This window comes from Dendropsophus ebraccatus, chromosome 14, assembly GCF_027789765.1.
Source record: "Dendropsophus ebraccatus isolate aDenEbr1 chromosome 14, aDenEbr1.pat, whole genome shotgun sequence".
Classification (NCBI taxonomy): domain Eukaryota; kingdom Metazoa; phylum Chordata; class Amphibia; order Anura; family Hylidae; genus Dendropsophus; species Dendropsophus ebraccatus.
In genome coordinates, this window is record NC_091467.1 from 5,623,814 (window position 1) to 5,637,823 (window position 14,010).

At 44.4% G+C, this 14,010-nt stretch overlaps 1 protein-coding gene across 5 annotated transcripts in view; it reads right to left on the reverse strand.

The window, feature by feature from the left end:
* The window catches only part of ZMYND8 (zinc finger MYND-type containing 8), a 61,959-nt gene that overhangs the window by 3,451 nt on the left and 44,498 nt on the right, over positions 1-14,010 (reverse strand). For 3 of the 5 annotated variants that reach the window (XM_069953740.1, XM_069953738.1, XM_069953741.1), the window contains exons 13-22: positions 12,930-13,411; positions 12,626-12,766; positions 10,992-11,144; positions 10,224-10,736; positions 6,602-6,988; positions 5,946-6,130; positions 3,610-3,690; positions 3,456-3,534; positions 3,127-3,366; positions 306-454 (exon numbers count right to left, since the gene is read on the reverse strand). In XM_069953740.1, coding sequence (XP_069809841.1) covers positions 306-454; positions 3,127-3,366; positions 3,456-3,534; positions 3,610-3,690; positions 5,946-6,130; positions 6,602-6,988; positions 10,224-10,736; positions 10,992-11,144; positions 12,626-12,766; positions 12,930-13,411 — 2,410 coding nt within the window. Of the gene's footprint in view, positions 1-268; positions 455-3,126; positions 3,367-3,455; positions 3,535-3,609; positions 3,691-5,945; positions 6,131-6,601; positions 6,989-10,223; positions 10,737-10,991; positions 11,145-12,625; positions 12,767-12,929; positions 13,412-14,010 lie in introns of all 5 variants that reach the window. The other 2 variants (XM_069953742.1, XM_069953743.1) reach the window with 2 other exon arrangements.

Here is a 14,010-nt window from a genome sequence, read left to right on the forward strand (position 1 = left end):
GGACGGAGTTATTCCATGGCTGATGCGAGGCTGGTGATATGGATCAGGCTCTATATCAGCAATGACAGAGGCGGAAGCGCGTACTAGAAGCTCCGGATGCCGTACACACCAGACACACAATACGGATAGACGCCGTTCAAGCCTCATAATATAAACATGGACACGTGGATAGCAAGAAAAGAAAAAGAAGAAAGCGCTTGAGAGACGGACAGCAAGCGAGAAGCTCGGGTCCCCATAGACAGACAGACACGGAATGGTCTTCACTCACTTTGGAGGTCGGCATGCTATCGACCAGCGATACGTACAGTGACACTCTCTTTGCTCTTATCGGCTGGGCCATCCTTCTCCTTCGGCGTGGTCGTGGCCTCGGCGGGCGGCGGCTGGGGACCTGCTGGGGTTTGTGCTGTTTTATCTGAGCTGAGGTCGGGGTCGGCTTCCTGCTGTGTCGCAGTGGCTGCAGGATAACAGATCAATGTGAGAAGACCCAACCAGACCCCTGTATACAGTATATATATATTATATATATATTTATATATTATATATACAGATTCCTCCTGCTATACAGTATATATACAGATTCCTCCTGCTATACAGTATATATACAGACTCCTCCTGCTATACAGTATATATACAGATTCCTCCTGCTATACAGTATATATACAGACTCCTCCTGCTATACACTATATATACAGACTCCTCCTGCTATACAGTATATATACAGACTCATGCTATACAGTATATATACAAACTCCTCCTGCTATACAGTATATATACAGACTCATGCTATACAGTATATATACAAACTCCTCCTGCTATACAGTATATATACAAACTCCTCCTGCTATACAGTATATATACAGGCTCCTCCTGCTACACAGTATATATATACAGGCTCCTCCTGCTACACAGTATATATATACAGACTCCTCCTGCTATACAGTATATATACAGATTCCTCCTGCTATACAGTATATATACAGACTCATCCTGCTACACACTATATATACAGACTCCTCCTGCTATACACTATATATACAGACTCCTGCTATACAGTATATATACAGACTCCTGCTATACATTATATATACAGACGCCTGCTATACACTATATATACAGGCTCCTGCTATACACTATATATACAGGCTCCTGCTATACAGTATATATACAAGCTCCTGCTATACATTATATATACAGACTCCTGCTATACACTATATATACAGACTCCTCCTGCTATACACTATATATACAGACTCCTGCTATACACTATATATACAGGCTCCTGCTATACACTATATATACAGGCTCCTGCTATACACTATAAATACAGGCTCCTGCTATACACTATATATACAGACTCATGCTATACACTATATATACAGACTCATGCTATACAGTATATATACAGGCTCCTGCTATACACTATATATACAGGCTCCTGCTATACACTATATATACAGACTCCTGCTATACAGTATATATACAGACTCCTGCTATACATTATATATACAGACTCCTCCTGCTATACACTATATATACAGACTCCTCCTGCTATACACTATATATACAGACTCCTGCTATACACTATATATACAGACTCCTCCTGCTATACACTATATATACAGACTCCTGCTATACACTATATATACAGACTCCTGCTATACACTATATATACAGACTCCTCCTGCTATACACTATATATACAGACTCCTCCTGCTATACACTATATATACAGACTCCTGCTATACACTATATATACAGACTCCTGCTATACACTATATATACAGACTCCTGCTATACACTATATATACAGGCTCCTGCTATACAGTATATATACAAGCTCCTGCTATACACTATATATACAGGCTCCTGCTATACACTATATATACAGGCTCCTGCTATACAGTATATATACAAGCTCCTGCTATACACTATATACACAGACTCCTACTATACAGTATATATACAGACTCCTGCTATACAGTATATATACAGACTCCTGCTATACATTATATATACAGACTCCTGCTATACATTATATATATACACAGACTCCTGCTATACAGTATATATACAGACTCCTGCTATACAGTATATATACAGACTCCTCCTGCTATACAGTATATATACAGGCTCCTGCTATACATTATATATACAGACTCCTGCTATACAGTATATATACAGACTCCTCCTGCTATACACTATATATACAGACTCCTGCTATACACTATATATACAGGCTCCTGCTATACAGTATATATACAAGCTCCTGCTATACACTATATATACAGGCTCCTGCTATACACTATATATACAGGCTCCTGCTATACACTATATATACAGGCTCCTGCTATACAGTATATATACAAGCTCCTGCTATACACTATATACACAGACTCCTACTATACAGTATATATACAGACTCCTGCTATACATTATATATACAGACTCCTGCTATACATTATATATATACACAGACTCCTGCTATACAGTATATATACAGACTCCTGCTATACAGTATATATACAGACTCCTCCTGCTATACAGTATATATACAGGCTCCTGCTATACATTATATATACAGACTCCTGCTATACAGTATATATACAGACTCCTGCTATACAGTATATATACAGACTCCCCTCATCACTAAATCTTTCTACCTGGTGATGTGGACTCCTCCACCCAGACGCACGTTTCACATTCGCTAGATCGCAGGGATGGCCATCAGGGATCATGTTGGAGTATGAAATATTTTATATGAATTGTACGACGTCTGGATTCTTATGCTTGCATCGCTTTATCCCGCTATACGTTGGATTTTGTACCCTTTACATCAATAAGCCCTAGCTTGATTTTACGAAGTTTTTGGACTAGTCGTCGTCACAGTCAGCGCCTCCAGCACCAGGTTATGTCACATTATGGGGACGGAGAATAGGTATAGCGTAGCTCCCAACCATCCCGGACAAGTGCCATGTTACCTCCCGCCACGCCAGGGCACAATCCCATCCCCAGAAATAAGCCCTAGCCCCTACACACACTGATACAGCATGGCAGCACTATAGGCCTCTACATGGTAGGTTAGGGATGATGGGTAGGTAGTGCAGGTGACATGTACAGGGTTTGTACCTGACTGTGTGCAGGACTTCATGTGCTCGGGCCAGTGCGCCTGCTGGCAGGGGTAGTCGCAGTAGCTGGTGTTCCAGCAGCAGTAGAATATGGCTTCCTTCTTGCAGTTCGCACACCACTGCTTCTTCTTGGTCTCGTCCACCGCCTGCTGCTTTTCCAGCTCGGTTTGTTTCTTCACCTCTGCAATCAGCCGGTCGCGCTCCTGCTCCAGACTCTGCCGCATTTCCGCCATGGTGAGTTCTAGGGTGGGATGACATGAAGAGATGCACATCATCTAGTGACCACAGCCAATATCTCCCAATATAAGGAGCAATGAAGATGGCGCTCACCTAAGTTGTGTTTCATCTCGGACAGCTCCTGCTGGTGCAGCCACTGCAGCTTCTCAATTTCTATTCGCAATCGTCTGATCTGTGAACAAATAGTAATGAAGTAATTCTCTAATAACCTACAATGTTAGTAGCCATGATATCCTGCGGTACTCACCTCAGCTATGGTGTTCCCTGTGGTATTCTTAGATAGGTCATTGTAGATCTCCGTCATTGTGCCTTTAATAGCGTCCATCATCTAAGAAGAATAAAGAGGCTCATTACAGTGAAACCACAGACACTCACTGGGGTCCTGCCCAGGGGCTGACGGAAGAACAGACACTCACTTGGGTCCTGCCCAGGGGCTGACGGAAGAACAGACACTCACTGGGGTCCTGCCCAGGGGCTGACGGAAGAACAGACACTCACTGGGGTCCTGCCCAGGGACTGATAAAACCACAGACACTCACTTGGGTCCTGCCCAGGGGCTGACGGAAGAACAGACACTCACTGGGGTCCTGCCCAGGGGCTGACGGAAGAACAGACACTCACTGGGGTCCTGCCCAGGGGCTGACGGAAGAACAGACACTCACTGGGGTCCTGCCCAGGGGCTGACGGAAGAACAGACACTCACTGGGGTCCTGCCCAGGGACTGACGGAAGAACAGACAGACACTCACTGGGGTCCTGCCCAGGGACTGACAGAAGAACAGACACTCACTGGGGTCCTGATAAAACCACAGACACTCACTTGGGTCCTGCCCAGGGGCTGATGGAACCACAGAAACTAACCGGGGTCCTGCCCAGACACTGATGGAACCACAGACTCTTGCCGGGGTCCTGCCTAGTGACTGATGGTAACTCACTAGGTTTACTGTGGTGAAAAACATGTAACTATGCAAGTGACGGACGAATAAGCAGGTGTATGGGAAACGTTAGATCAGTAATAATAGGAGACACTAGATCCAGGAGTCATGTGACTGCTTCTACTGGTCATATACGATACATTCTCATGCTATATAGTGAGGCAGGGTTCTAGATCAGCAATGAGAACTCCTCCCACCAATACATGACTCACGATGGAAGTAACCCTTAAGTGTGGCTCCTTGCTAGTGGTTTTATAAACTGCTTCAATCCTTTTAATCCAGTGGTTGTGATCACAAGTAGTTTTGTAATATACTCGCTATGTTTAAATCGACGTTATACATACGGCCACAAGGTGTCTCCCTTCCTGTCAAACTGATGATATCTGGTCTTGTCTCCTTGACCAAAACACAGGAAGTCTCAGTCCTTTGTGCGCTCACAGATTGGGCTTGGTATGGACTGACAGCCATTCCTGAGCGCACACGGCTCTGTGGACAGCTGCTGCGTGTCCACATTCAGTAGCAGAAAATTCTGGGGGTGCTTGCATTGTATGGTCAGCTCTCCAGTCACACAGCACCAACACCTCTAACCCCACAGTGACATTATAGTGACTGAATTGTTACATAAAAAAAGACATTGTCTCCTGGTAAGCTGCAGAGTTATTAATATAATTGCCCTCAGTTGATATACAACCTGAATGATAAACAGGTGTCTTTCCTTGTGTCAGCGCACAAAGGACGGGGACTTCATGTCTTTGAAACAAAGAAAAAGCAAAATATCGGTGCAGAGGGGGCATGGACCACAATTTGGCTGCATATATAACGTTGATTTAAACATAGAAAACTTAAAATGTAATATGTCATTTAGTTTTTTTATTTTTATTGCAGCAATCAATAGTATAAGCAATAAAAAAAACACTCTATAATAAGTTTTTTTTAGGCAAAAAGGCCACTTACTGTACTCAAAAAGCAGTTTCCCTGCCCCCCCCCAATCTTTGCATTATCAGGCAAAGTCGTCTTCACTACAGAGACACAAAGTGAAGATGGGTTCTGCTGTGTCCCTTATAACCTATGGAAGGGGGAGGGGCCGAGGGGGGTGACTGAGCAGGAAGAGCAGAGAAGCAGCTGTACAGTTTGGAGACTGTGTGGGCACATAAAACACTGGATTTACAGGTCAGAAAGGTCACTGCTGGTCTGGGATCTTGGGGAGGAAAGATTGCAGGGTGTTGTGCTGTTCAGGGCTGCCTTTTCTTCTCTCCATGCTCACTCATCCCCCTTGGCCTCTAACCCCTCTATAGAGCATAATGGACATAGAAATCCTGCTTCTGAAGTGTGTGTGTGTGGGGGGGGGGGGGGGGGGGTAGGATAACAGCTTTTTGAGCACAGGAGGAAACTCTTTTGCTGAATAAAACCTATTACACAGTTTCTTAAAATGGCTTGATATTTATTGATTTCTGAAAAATGACATTTACATGACAGGTACACGTCTACTAAAGCGAGTATATTGCAAAACTACTTGAGATGACAACCCCAGTTGATTTTTTTTTTTCCAGTACCTTTTAAATTTGATCCAAGTTCACAGTGAAGCCCCCAATTTTCTGGCGATATGAATTTTTAGGAGTATGCTCTGGATTCTAAGCGATGTCACTCACCTTGCTGGTGTATTTGGCAATGTCAGCAGCGACATCAGCTGAAGCGGTAGCAATGGGTAGATCACTGGTGACCGATGTGCTCAGCGGCTGTGCTGGGCTGGTCACCATGGCTAGTGGAGGGGCGCTGGTCACCAGGGTTATGGTGGAGGTGGAGGTCACTTGCGTGACTTCTTTTTGTTGCACAGCTTAAAAAAAATTAATTAAAAACAATTAATATGCTTTATATATCTTTTCTTTCTTTTTTTTTTTAATTTTCAGTTTGATGGATCCACCACCGGGATCCATGCGAGAGATGGCGCTTATAAAGACACTGAACTAGAACAGTGGTACTATTCACTGTGGTCATTGGCTGCTGGTCTGGGGGTGACCACAAATTCTGGTGTGAACAGAATACTGGCTGCCACAAACAGCTCCTAAATTCTGCTGACCGTGGGGGCCAGAATGTGATCCCCAGCACTTCCCAGCTTTACATGCATAAACCATTATTAGTATGACGGATGCACACACCACTCTTCTTCTCCTATGAGAATGCACTTGTTAGATGGAGGGTGAGGAGGAATGGACAGGAGATGATGCTGAATGGGGCCCTCACACTGAGGGGGGACACTGGTCCTGAGGGCCAGTGACATGACAGGGATGTGATCAGCATGCAATACCTTTCACAGCCTGCCGTGTCTGGTATCTGGTCCCTTGTGGAGACTGTGACGGCGCAGGCGTGCTCGGCTGCTGCTGCTGCTGCTGTTGCTGCTGTTGCCTCTGAACTTTCTGCATGTGCCATTTCTGGGATGAGGTCTGAAACTTACTGGAAGAATTCCACACCACTCTCTGCACAGTGGGGACCGTCTCCTTGGGGAGCAGGGGTCTCTGCTTCTTCACTGGGCTGCCGGTGGCTGCTGTCGTAGTGCTGGCAGCTGATGCAGAACTTGTAGTCACTGTTACCCCCATGGCAGGGGCAGCTTGGGATGCAGAGCGGGTCAGGATGGGGGTCTCCACCGCTGGCTGGCTGCTGGCATTGGCTGCCGCTGCTGGGGATTTTGCTGCACCTGAGCCAAATAGAGAACAAAATGGTGTTGGTGTAATACACAGTACAATGTAAATGAGAGTGTAATGTAGAAGAGTAGAGCAACATGTGATATAGTAGTGAGAAGCACAGTATAGTATAGTGCACAATGGTGGGGTATGGTATAGGGATAGAAGATATCATGTATCATCATGTAGGGCAGTGATATCTGGTAGTATACAGGGACAATACCGCAATATACCGCTCTAATAAAGCAGTATACAATGATTATGTAGTATACAGCTATAAAAGAGCAGTATACAGGGACAGAATGTGGTATACAGGTATAAGAGAACAGTATACAGGGACAGAATGTGGTATACAGGTATAAGAGAACAGTATACAGGGACAGAATGTGGTATACAGGTATAAGAGAACAGTATACAGGGACAGAATGTGGTATACAGGTATAAGAGCAGTATACAGGGACAGAATGTGGTATACAGGTATAAGAGAACAGTATACAGGGACAGAATGTGGTATACAGGTATAAGAGAGCAGTATACAGGGACAGAATGTAGTATACAGGTATAAGAGCAGTATACAGGGACAGAATGTGGTATACAGGTATAAGAGAGCAGTATACAGGGACAGAATGTGGTATACAGGTATAAGAGCAGTATACAGGGACAGAATGTAGCATACAGCTATAACAGAGCAGTGTAGTCATTATGTACTGTATACAGCCATAATAAAGCAGTATATAGCTATAATAGAGCAGTATACAGTGATTATGTGGTATACAGGTATAATAGAGCAGTATATAGCTAGAATAGAGCAGTATACAGTGATTATAAGGTATACAGGTATAATAGAGCAGTATACGGTGATTATGTGGTATACAGGTATAATAGAGCAGTATATAGCTAGAATAGAGCAGTATACAGTGATTATGTAGTATACAGCTATAATAGAGCAGTGTACAGTGATTATGTGGTATACAGGTATAATAGAGCAGTATACGGTGATTATGTAGTATACAGCTATAATAGAGCAGTGTACAGTGATTATGTGGTATACAGGTATAATAGAGCAGTATACGGTGATTATGTAGTATACAGCTATAATAGAGCAGTATATAGCTAGAATAGAGCAGTATATAGTGATTATGTGGTATACAGGTATAATAGAGCAGTATATAGCTAGAATAGAGCAGTATACAGTGATTATGTAGTATACAGCTATAATAGAGCAGTATACAGTGATTATGTGGTATACAGGTATAATAGAGCAGTATATAGCTAGAATAGAGCAGTATGCAGTGACAATTTAGGGCCCTTTGACATGAGCTGAAGCAGGGCCTCAAGCTGGAAACAATCTTGCAGGGGGAAGCATGAACAGTGGCTGAGAGGTTCCTGGGGACTAATAATCTCATAATAGTTGCCGGCACATTCCGGCTACACTGCATAGAAGATGCAACCAGACGGTAAATAAGAGATTTCTTGCTGTCCCTAGAATGGGGGCACATGAGAGCGGAGGTCCTAACACTTATGGTCAGTGTTAAATTAGTTGTTGGTTGTTTGTGTCTCTCCCCTGTCCTGCTTTTTGTTTCAGGACCTAATTGGCGGCGGTGGATGATGATGTCACCATAGCGGTTGCTGGGCAGATGTTAAGCAGTTCCTGATTGGCTATTGTATTGAGCGGGAAGGAGCGAGATATTTAGGCTCGTGATCCGTGTCTGAAGCTCAGCCAGTTCCTCACAAATAAGCAGAGCCCCACCTTGCCTCCCAAAATCCGTATTCTTCTAATGTCGTCCTAGTGATTTATTAGAGGGGTGTTGTCGCAGAGTGATGTCTGTCAAATGGTTCATTTATGGACTTTAAGTTACTGATCATTTAAAATAAATATTTATGAATTTAACTAAGTATTTGTGAGTGGTGAAGAAAAGAAACGGAAGTAATCCTTAATGAAACAAGTGACAGTCGCCCCCTTTTTGCATTCTGACTGCTCTACACAGGTGTAAAGGGTAAATTTAGCAGTTTTCATGATGTCATGATGCTTGTTCCAGTAAAAAATGATCTTTTATAATTAGGGATTTGGATAACTGGGCGGGGCTTCATGGCAGAAGCGCCACTTAGCCCCACCCCCTCAGCAGCCATTGGAAGGGTCGGCCACGTCTCTTCTGTGAAGTAATCTCCGCATAGGCCATGCCCCCTCATCGGCCATTGGTGTGGGCCAATCTAGCGGGGGTGGGGCCTAGACCTTTAGGCCGACCCTTTCAATGGCTAAGGGGGTGGGGCTAAGTGGCACTGGGGGTGTGGCTAAGTGAAGCTTCGGACATGAAGCCCCGCCCATGGTATCCCAATCTCAGATTATAAACGATCACTTTTTACTGGAACAAACTTCATGATATAAAAAGAGGTATGAAAACTGTTAATTAACCCTTTACACCTGTGTTGAGCAGTCATAATGCAAAAAGGGGGAGGGGGGGCAGTGTCACTTTAAATATCTGAATATTTCAATGGTTAATTACAAGGTTTATACAGTGTTTTTCTGAAATAGGACAATGTCTTATGTTAATTTTTGTTCCCAAAGATGTGCTATGTCTTATTTTAAGGGATGTCTTATTTTTCTATGAAGAATTTGACCCTGGTGGCGGAGGTTGGGATCTTATGTTCGGGAGATGCCTTATTTTAAGCTATCCTGTAAATCCTCCCCCATGCCTTATTTACAGAGGTTTGTTTGCGGGGAAACAGGGTATGGGCCTTCTGATTCTATGATATTTGGCAGCGCAGACAGACATTCTTCGCTTCATACAGAAATAAAGATGTCCCCGATGTCCTCCTGCCTTTCCCCCCCTGACACTTCTGACAGCCTGCTCAGCCAATCACTAAGCGCGGTGCTGTCCTGGTCAGCGATTGGATGAGCAGGCTGTTACTGCAGTGACGGGTTCAGAAGTGTCTGCGCTCAGTGGGAAACGTGAGGACACCAGGGTAGCACTGAGAGGTAAGGACGCATCTTTATTATTTCCTATAACCTTTCATTGGCCGTCTGCCGGCATCACCCATCACACAGAGCGATGCACGGCCAGCAGCCAATCATTTTCAAACTTGTTGAAAGACACTGATCGTCAGAGAAGCAAACGATTGCTCCCTCCTCTGGGGATGGTTGCCTTTATAATGGCTTAGTGTCACAGGGCCCTTAGTCTACAGCTGTAACACAGGGTTTACACACACACAGGTCTCCTGTATCCTCTGTTACACACTGGTGACACCTACTTTCCGGGTGTTTTGCTCCAGTTATTTTTGGATCCTTTTTGGCTTTACGTCCTTCTCGTCCCGAGTGATCTTCACCTAAGTCAATGACCAGCTCACTCTCAGAGTCTGAATCCAGTCCAAGGTGTACGGTGGGGGAGTCCGTCTCATCCTTCCCCCTCAGCTTGTCCTTTGCAGGGTGCGGCAAGGATTTACTTTTGTCAGGAACGTCCTTCTCTACGGTGGGCGCCAGCTTCTCTTTCCCTACGGGGTCCGCTTTGTCTGTTGTCGCGGTGGCATTCTTTGCTTCACCTTTCGTCTCCGTTGGGACAGAGGGTTTGGATTTTTTCTTTACCGAGGACGATGGGGGGATTTCCTTCTCCTTCACACTTTCCTTGTCTTCCTCATCTTGCTCATTCTTTGACTTCTGCTCCTCATCACTCCCGTATTCACTGTCACTAGAGTCTGTCTTCTCGGACTCTTCGGAATCGCTATGTTCCACAGTGGCGTAGGCGTCATCTGGGATTTCATTAATGCCTGGAGTGAAGCAAGTTACATATGAGCCATGTTAAAAGAAGAGTAAAAAAATCACGAAGGCAAGGGCAGAAACACTCAGCTGAGTGATCTGCTGGGCACCCTATGTGAGAAGACATTACCTACACTGTCTATCCATCCACAGAGTGCACTATGAGTGGGCTGCACACATATATATGGAACAGGTCTCAGGTGGGGGAGGGGGATCTTAGCACACTGAAAATATGGCAGCCGCACACAGTAAATCTATAGAAATACCTAGTTGGGCTTTGCAGCTCTCGATGGTTTTGTCCAGATTGAGTTGGAAGCGGCTGCGGATCTGCCTCTTGGGAGAGATGAGCGGTGTCGCCGTGGATTGCTGAAGCACAGACTCACTCAGCTCCTTCAGGTCCATTTCTGCTTTACTGCGGTCTACAAAAAGGAACGGAGTTATAACATATGAGGATCCATATGGTGGTAAATACTTGTAGTCAAAGTATTTTAGGAGTGATACCTTTATTGGCCAACAAAAAATCATTAGAGCTGTGAGCTTTCGGGATTTACAAGATCCCTTCGTCAGACAAGTTCACAAATGAACTTGTCTGACGAAGGGATCTTGTAAATCCCGAAAGCTCACAGCCCTAATAATTTTTTGTTGGCCTGGATACAAGTAAGTATAGCTGTTATATAGCAGCTTTCAGGAGACTGGACCTGGATACAGTAAGTATAGCTGTTATATAGCAGCTTTCAGGAGACAGGACCTGGATACAGTAAGTACATGCTGTTATATAGCTGCCATCAGGAGACTGGAGCTGGATACAGTAAGTATAGCTATTATATAGCTGCCTTCAGGAGACTGGACCTGGATACAGTAAGTATAGCTGTTATATAGCTGCCTTCAGGAGACTGGAGCTGGATACAGTAAGTATAGCTGTTATATAGTAACCTTCAGGAGACTGGACCTGGATACAGTAAGTATTGCTGTTATATAGCTGCCTTCAGGAGACTGGACCTGGATACAGTAAGTATTGCTGTTATATAGCTGCCTTCAGGAGACTGGACCTGGATACAGTAAGTATTGCTGTTATATAGCTACCTTCAGGAGACTGGACCTAGATATAGTAAGTATAGCTGTTATATTGCAGCCTTCAGGAGACTGGGCCTGGATACAGTAAGTATAGCTGTTATATAGCAGAAGACTGGACCTGGATACAGTAAGTATAGCTGCATGCAGGAGACTAGAGCTGGATACAGTAAGTATAGCTGTCATATAGCTGCATGCAGGAGACTGGACCTGGATACAGTAAGTATAGCTGTTATATAGCAGCCTTCAGGAGACTGAACCTGGATACAGTAAGTATAGCTGTTATATAGCTGCCTTCAGGAGACTGGACCTCGATACAGTAAGTATAGCTGTTATATAGCTGCCTTCAGGAGACTGGACCTGGATACAGTAAGTATAGCTGTTATATAGCTGCCTTCAGGAGTCTGGACCTGGATACAGTAAGTATAGCTGTTATATAGCAGCCTACAGGAGACTGGACCTGGATACAGTAAGTATAGCTGTTATATAGCAGCCTTCAGGAGACTGGACCTGGATACAGTAAGTATAGCTGTTATATAGCAGCCTTCAGGAGACTGGACCTGGATACAGTAAGTATGTTTATGTTCATTAATGGTAAATGGCTCCAGGACAGGTGCAAAACTGGTAAGGGGCAAAGACAATGATACCCTCCCTCTAACAGAAAAGAATGGTATAAAACAGTAACGTTCCATAAATGTGGGTGTCATTCTTATTATTCAGTGAAGCCGTATCCCAGGGCTGCTGTATTATCTATTACTTCTGGTGTAAAGATCGGTTTATACTAGACTTATCGTTTATCATGAGAGGAGTGGTCTCTATAGTCACTGACCGAGGTTCAGGTTGAGTATGCTGCCTGTGCTTGCGTTCCGTTCCGTCTTACATGTTACTGGGGTAGAGGACTGAGGAGAGAAGGGTTTGGGGCTGCCCGATATGCTGCCGCCGTGTCCCGTTTTTATTGATACTGGAGAAGCTGTAAAAGATAACAGAGTAATGAAAGTCTGGTGCATTTCTGTGATAGACAAAAGGTATTCATAGCCGTAGACTGCCCCCACCTGTCCTGACAATAGCACTGACCATTGGAGACAATGGCTCGCCTATCAATGCCGATCCCTCCAGGCAGGGGGGCCACTCACCTGTACTCTTATCTATAAAGTCCATGGACTCTTCACTCGCGCTGTAATGGCAGGACACTGCTTTCTTCTCGGCGTCTGGCTCCACATCAGAGCCGGTGTGCACAGAGGAGTTTGTGCTCATGGGGGAGCGCGGCATGTCCGTCAATGAGATCCGTCGCCCTCCGCTGCTATTTAATATCGGCTTACTCATTAGAATCTTGGGTGATGCCGTCATGTCAAAGTTCAGCTTGATCTTTTCCTGTTTGTCGGTCTTGGCGGTGCCGGCGCTGGGATTGGAGGTGTCCAGCAGCATTTGGTATTGGTTGTTAGGCGTGTAAGGTGTCCGGAAGGGAGCGTAGTTAAATACGCCAAACCTTTTGCGAATGTTTTCCACGTACACCTCCATCTCCTGCATGGCGCTGTTAAATATGCTCTTTGTCTTTTTAACAGAAAAAGGAATCTCTTTCGACATGAGGTAGCAATTGTTCATGGGAACCCAGGCCCTGGAAGACAATGGTAAGAGCTTCATATATGTCTGTCTGTCTATCTCCTATCTATCTATCTATCTATCCACATACATAGAACACAGAACAATCTGCATTTACTGCCAGGACACTGACACCAGCTCCAAAGTGGACCAAGACCCCACAGTACAAATCAGCACTAAATGTGGGTAGAGTCCTTTTTTAAATGAAGATCGGTAGGTAATACATCATAACTTAAAGGGGTAGTTCACAAAAAAAAATAAAAATTCAAAGCAACTGGTCCCAGCAAATGCCAGAGAATTTCGACTTAAACTTACTTCTAGTACAAAATTTCCAGTCTTCCAGTACTTATCAGCTACTGTATGTCCTGCAGGAAGTGGTGTATTCTCTCCAGTCGGACACAGTGCTCTCTGCTGCCACCTCTGTTCATGTCAGGAACTGTCCAGAGCAGCAGCAAATCCCCATAGAAAACCTCTCCTGCTCTCCAGACTGGAAAAAAGACACCACGTCCTGCATGACACACAGCAGCTGAAAAGTACTGAAAGACTGGAGATTTGGTAATAGAAGTAAATTACAAATCTCTAGCACCAGTTGATTTGAAAGATTTTATTTTTTTT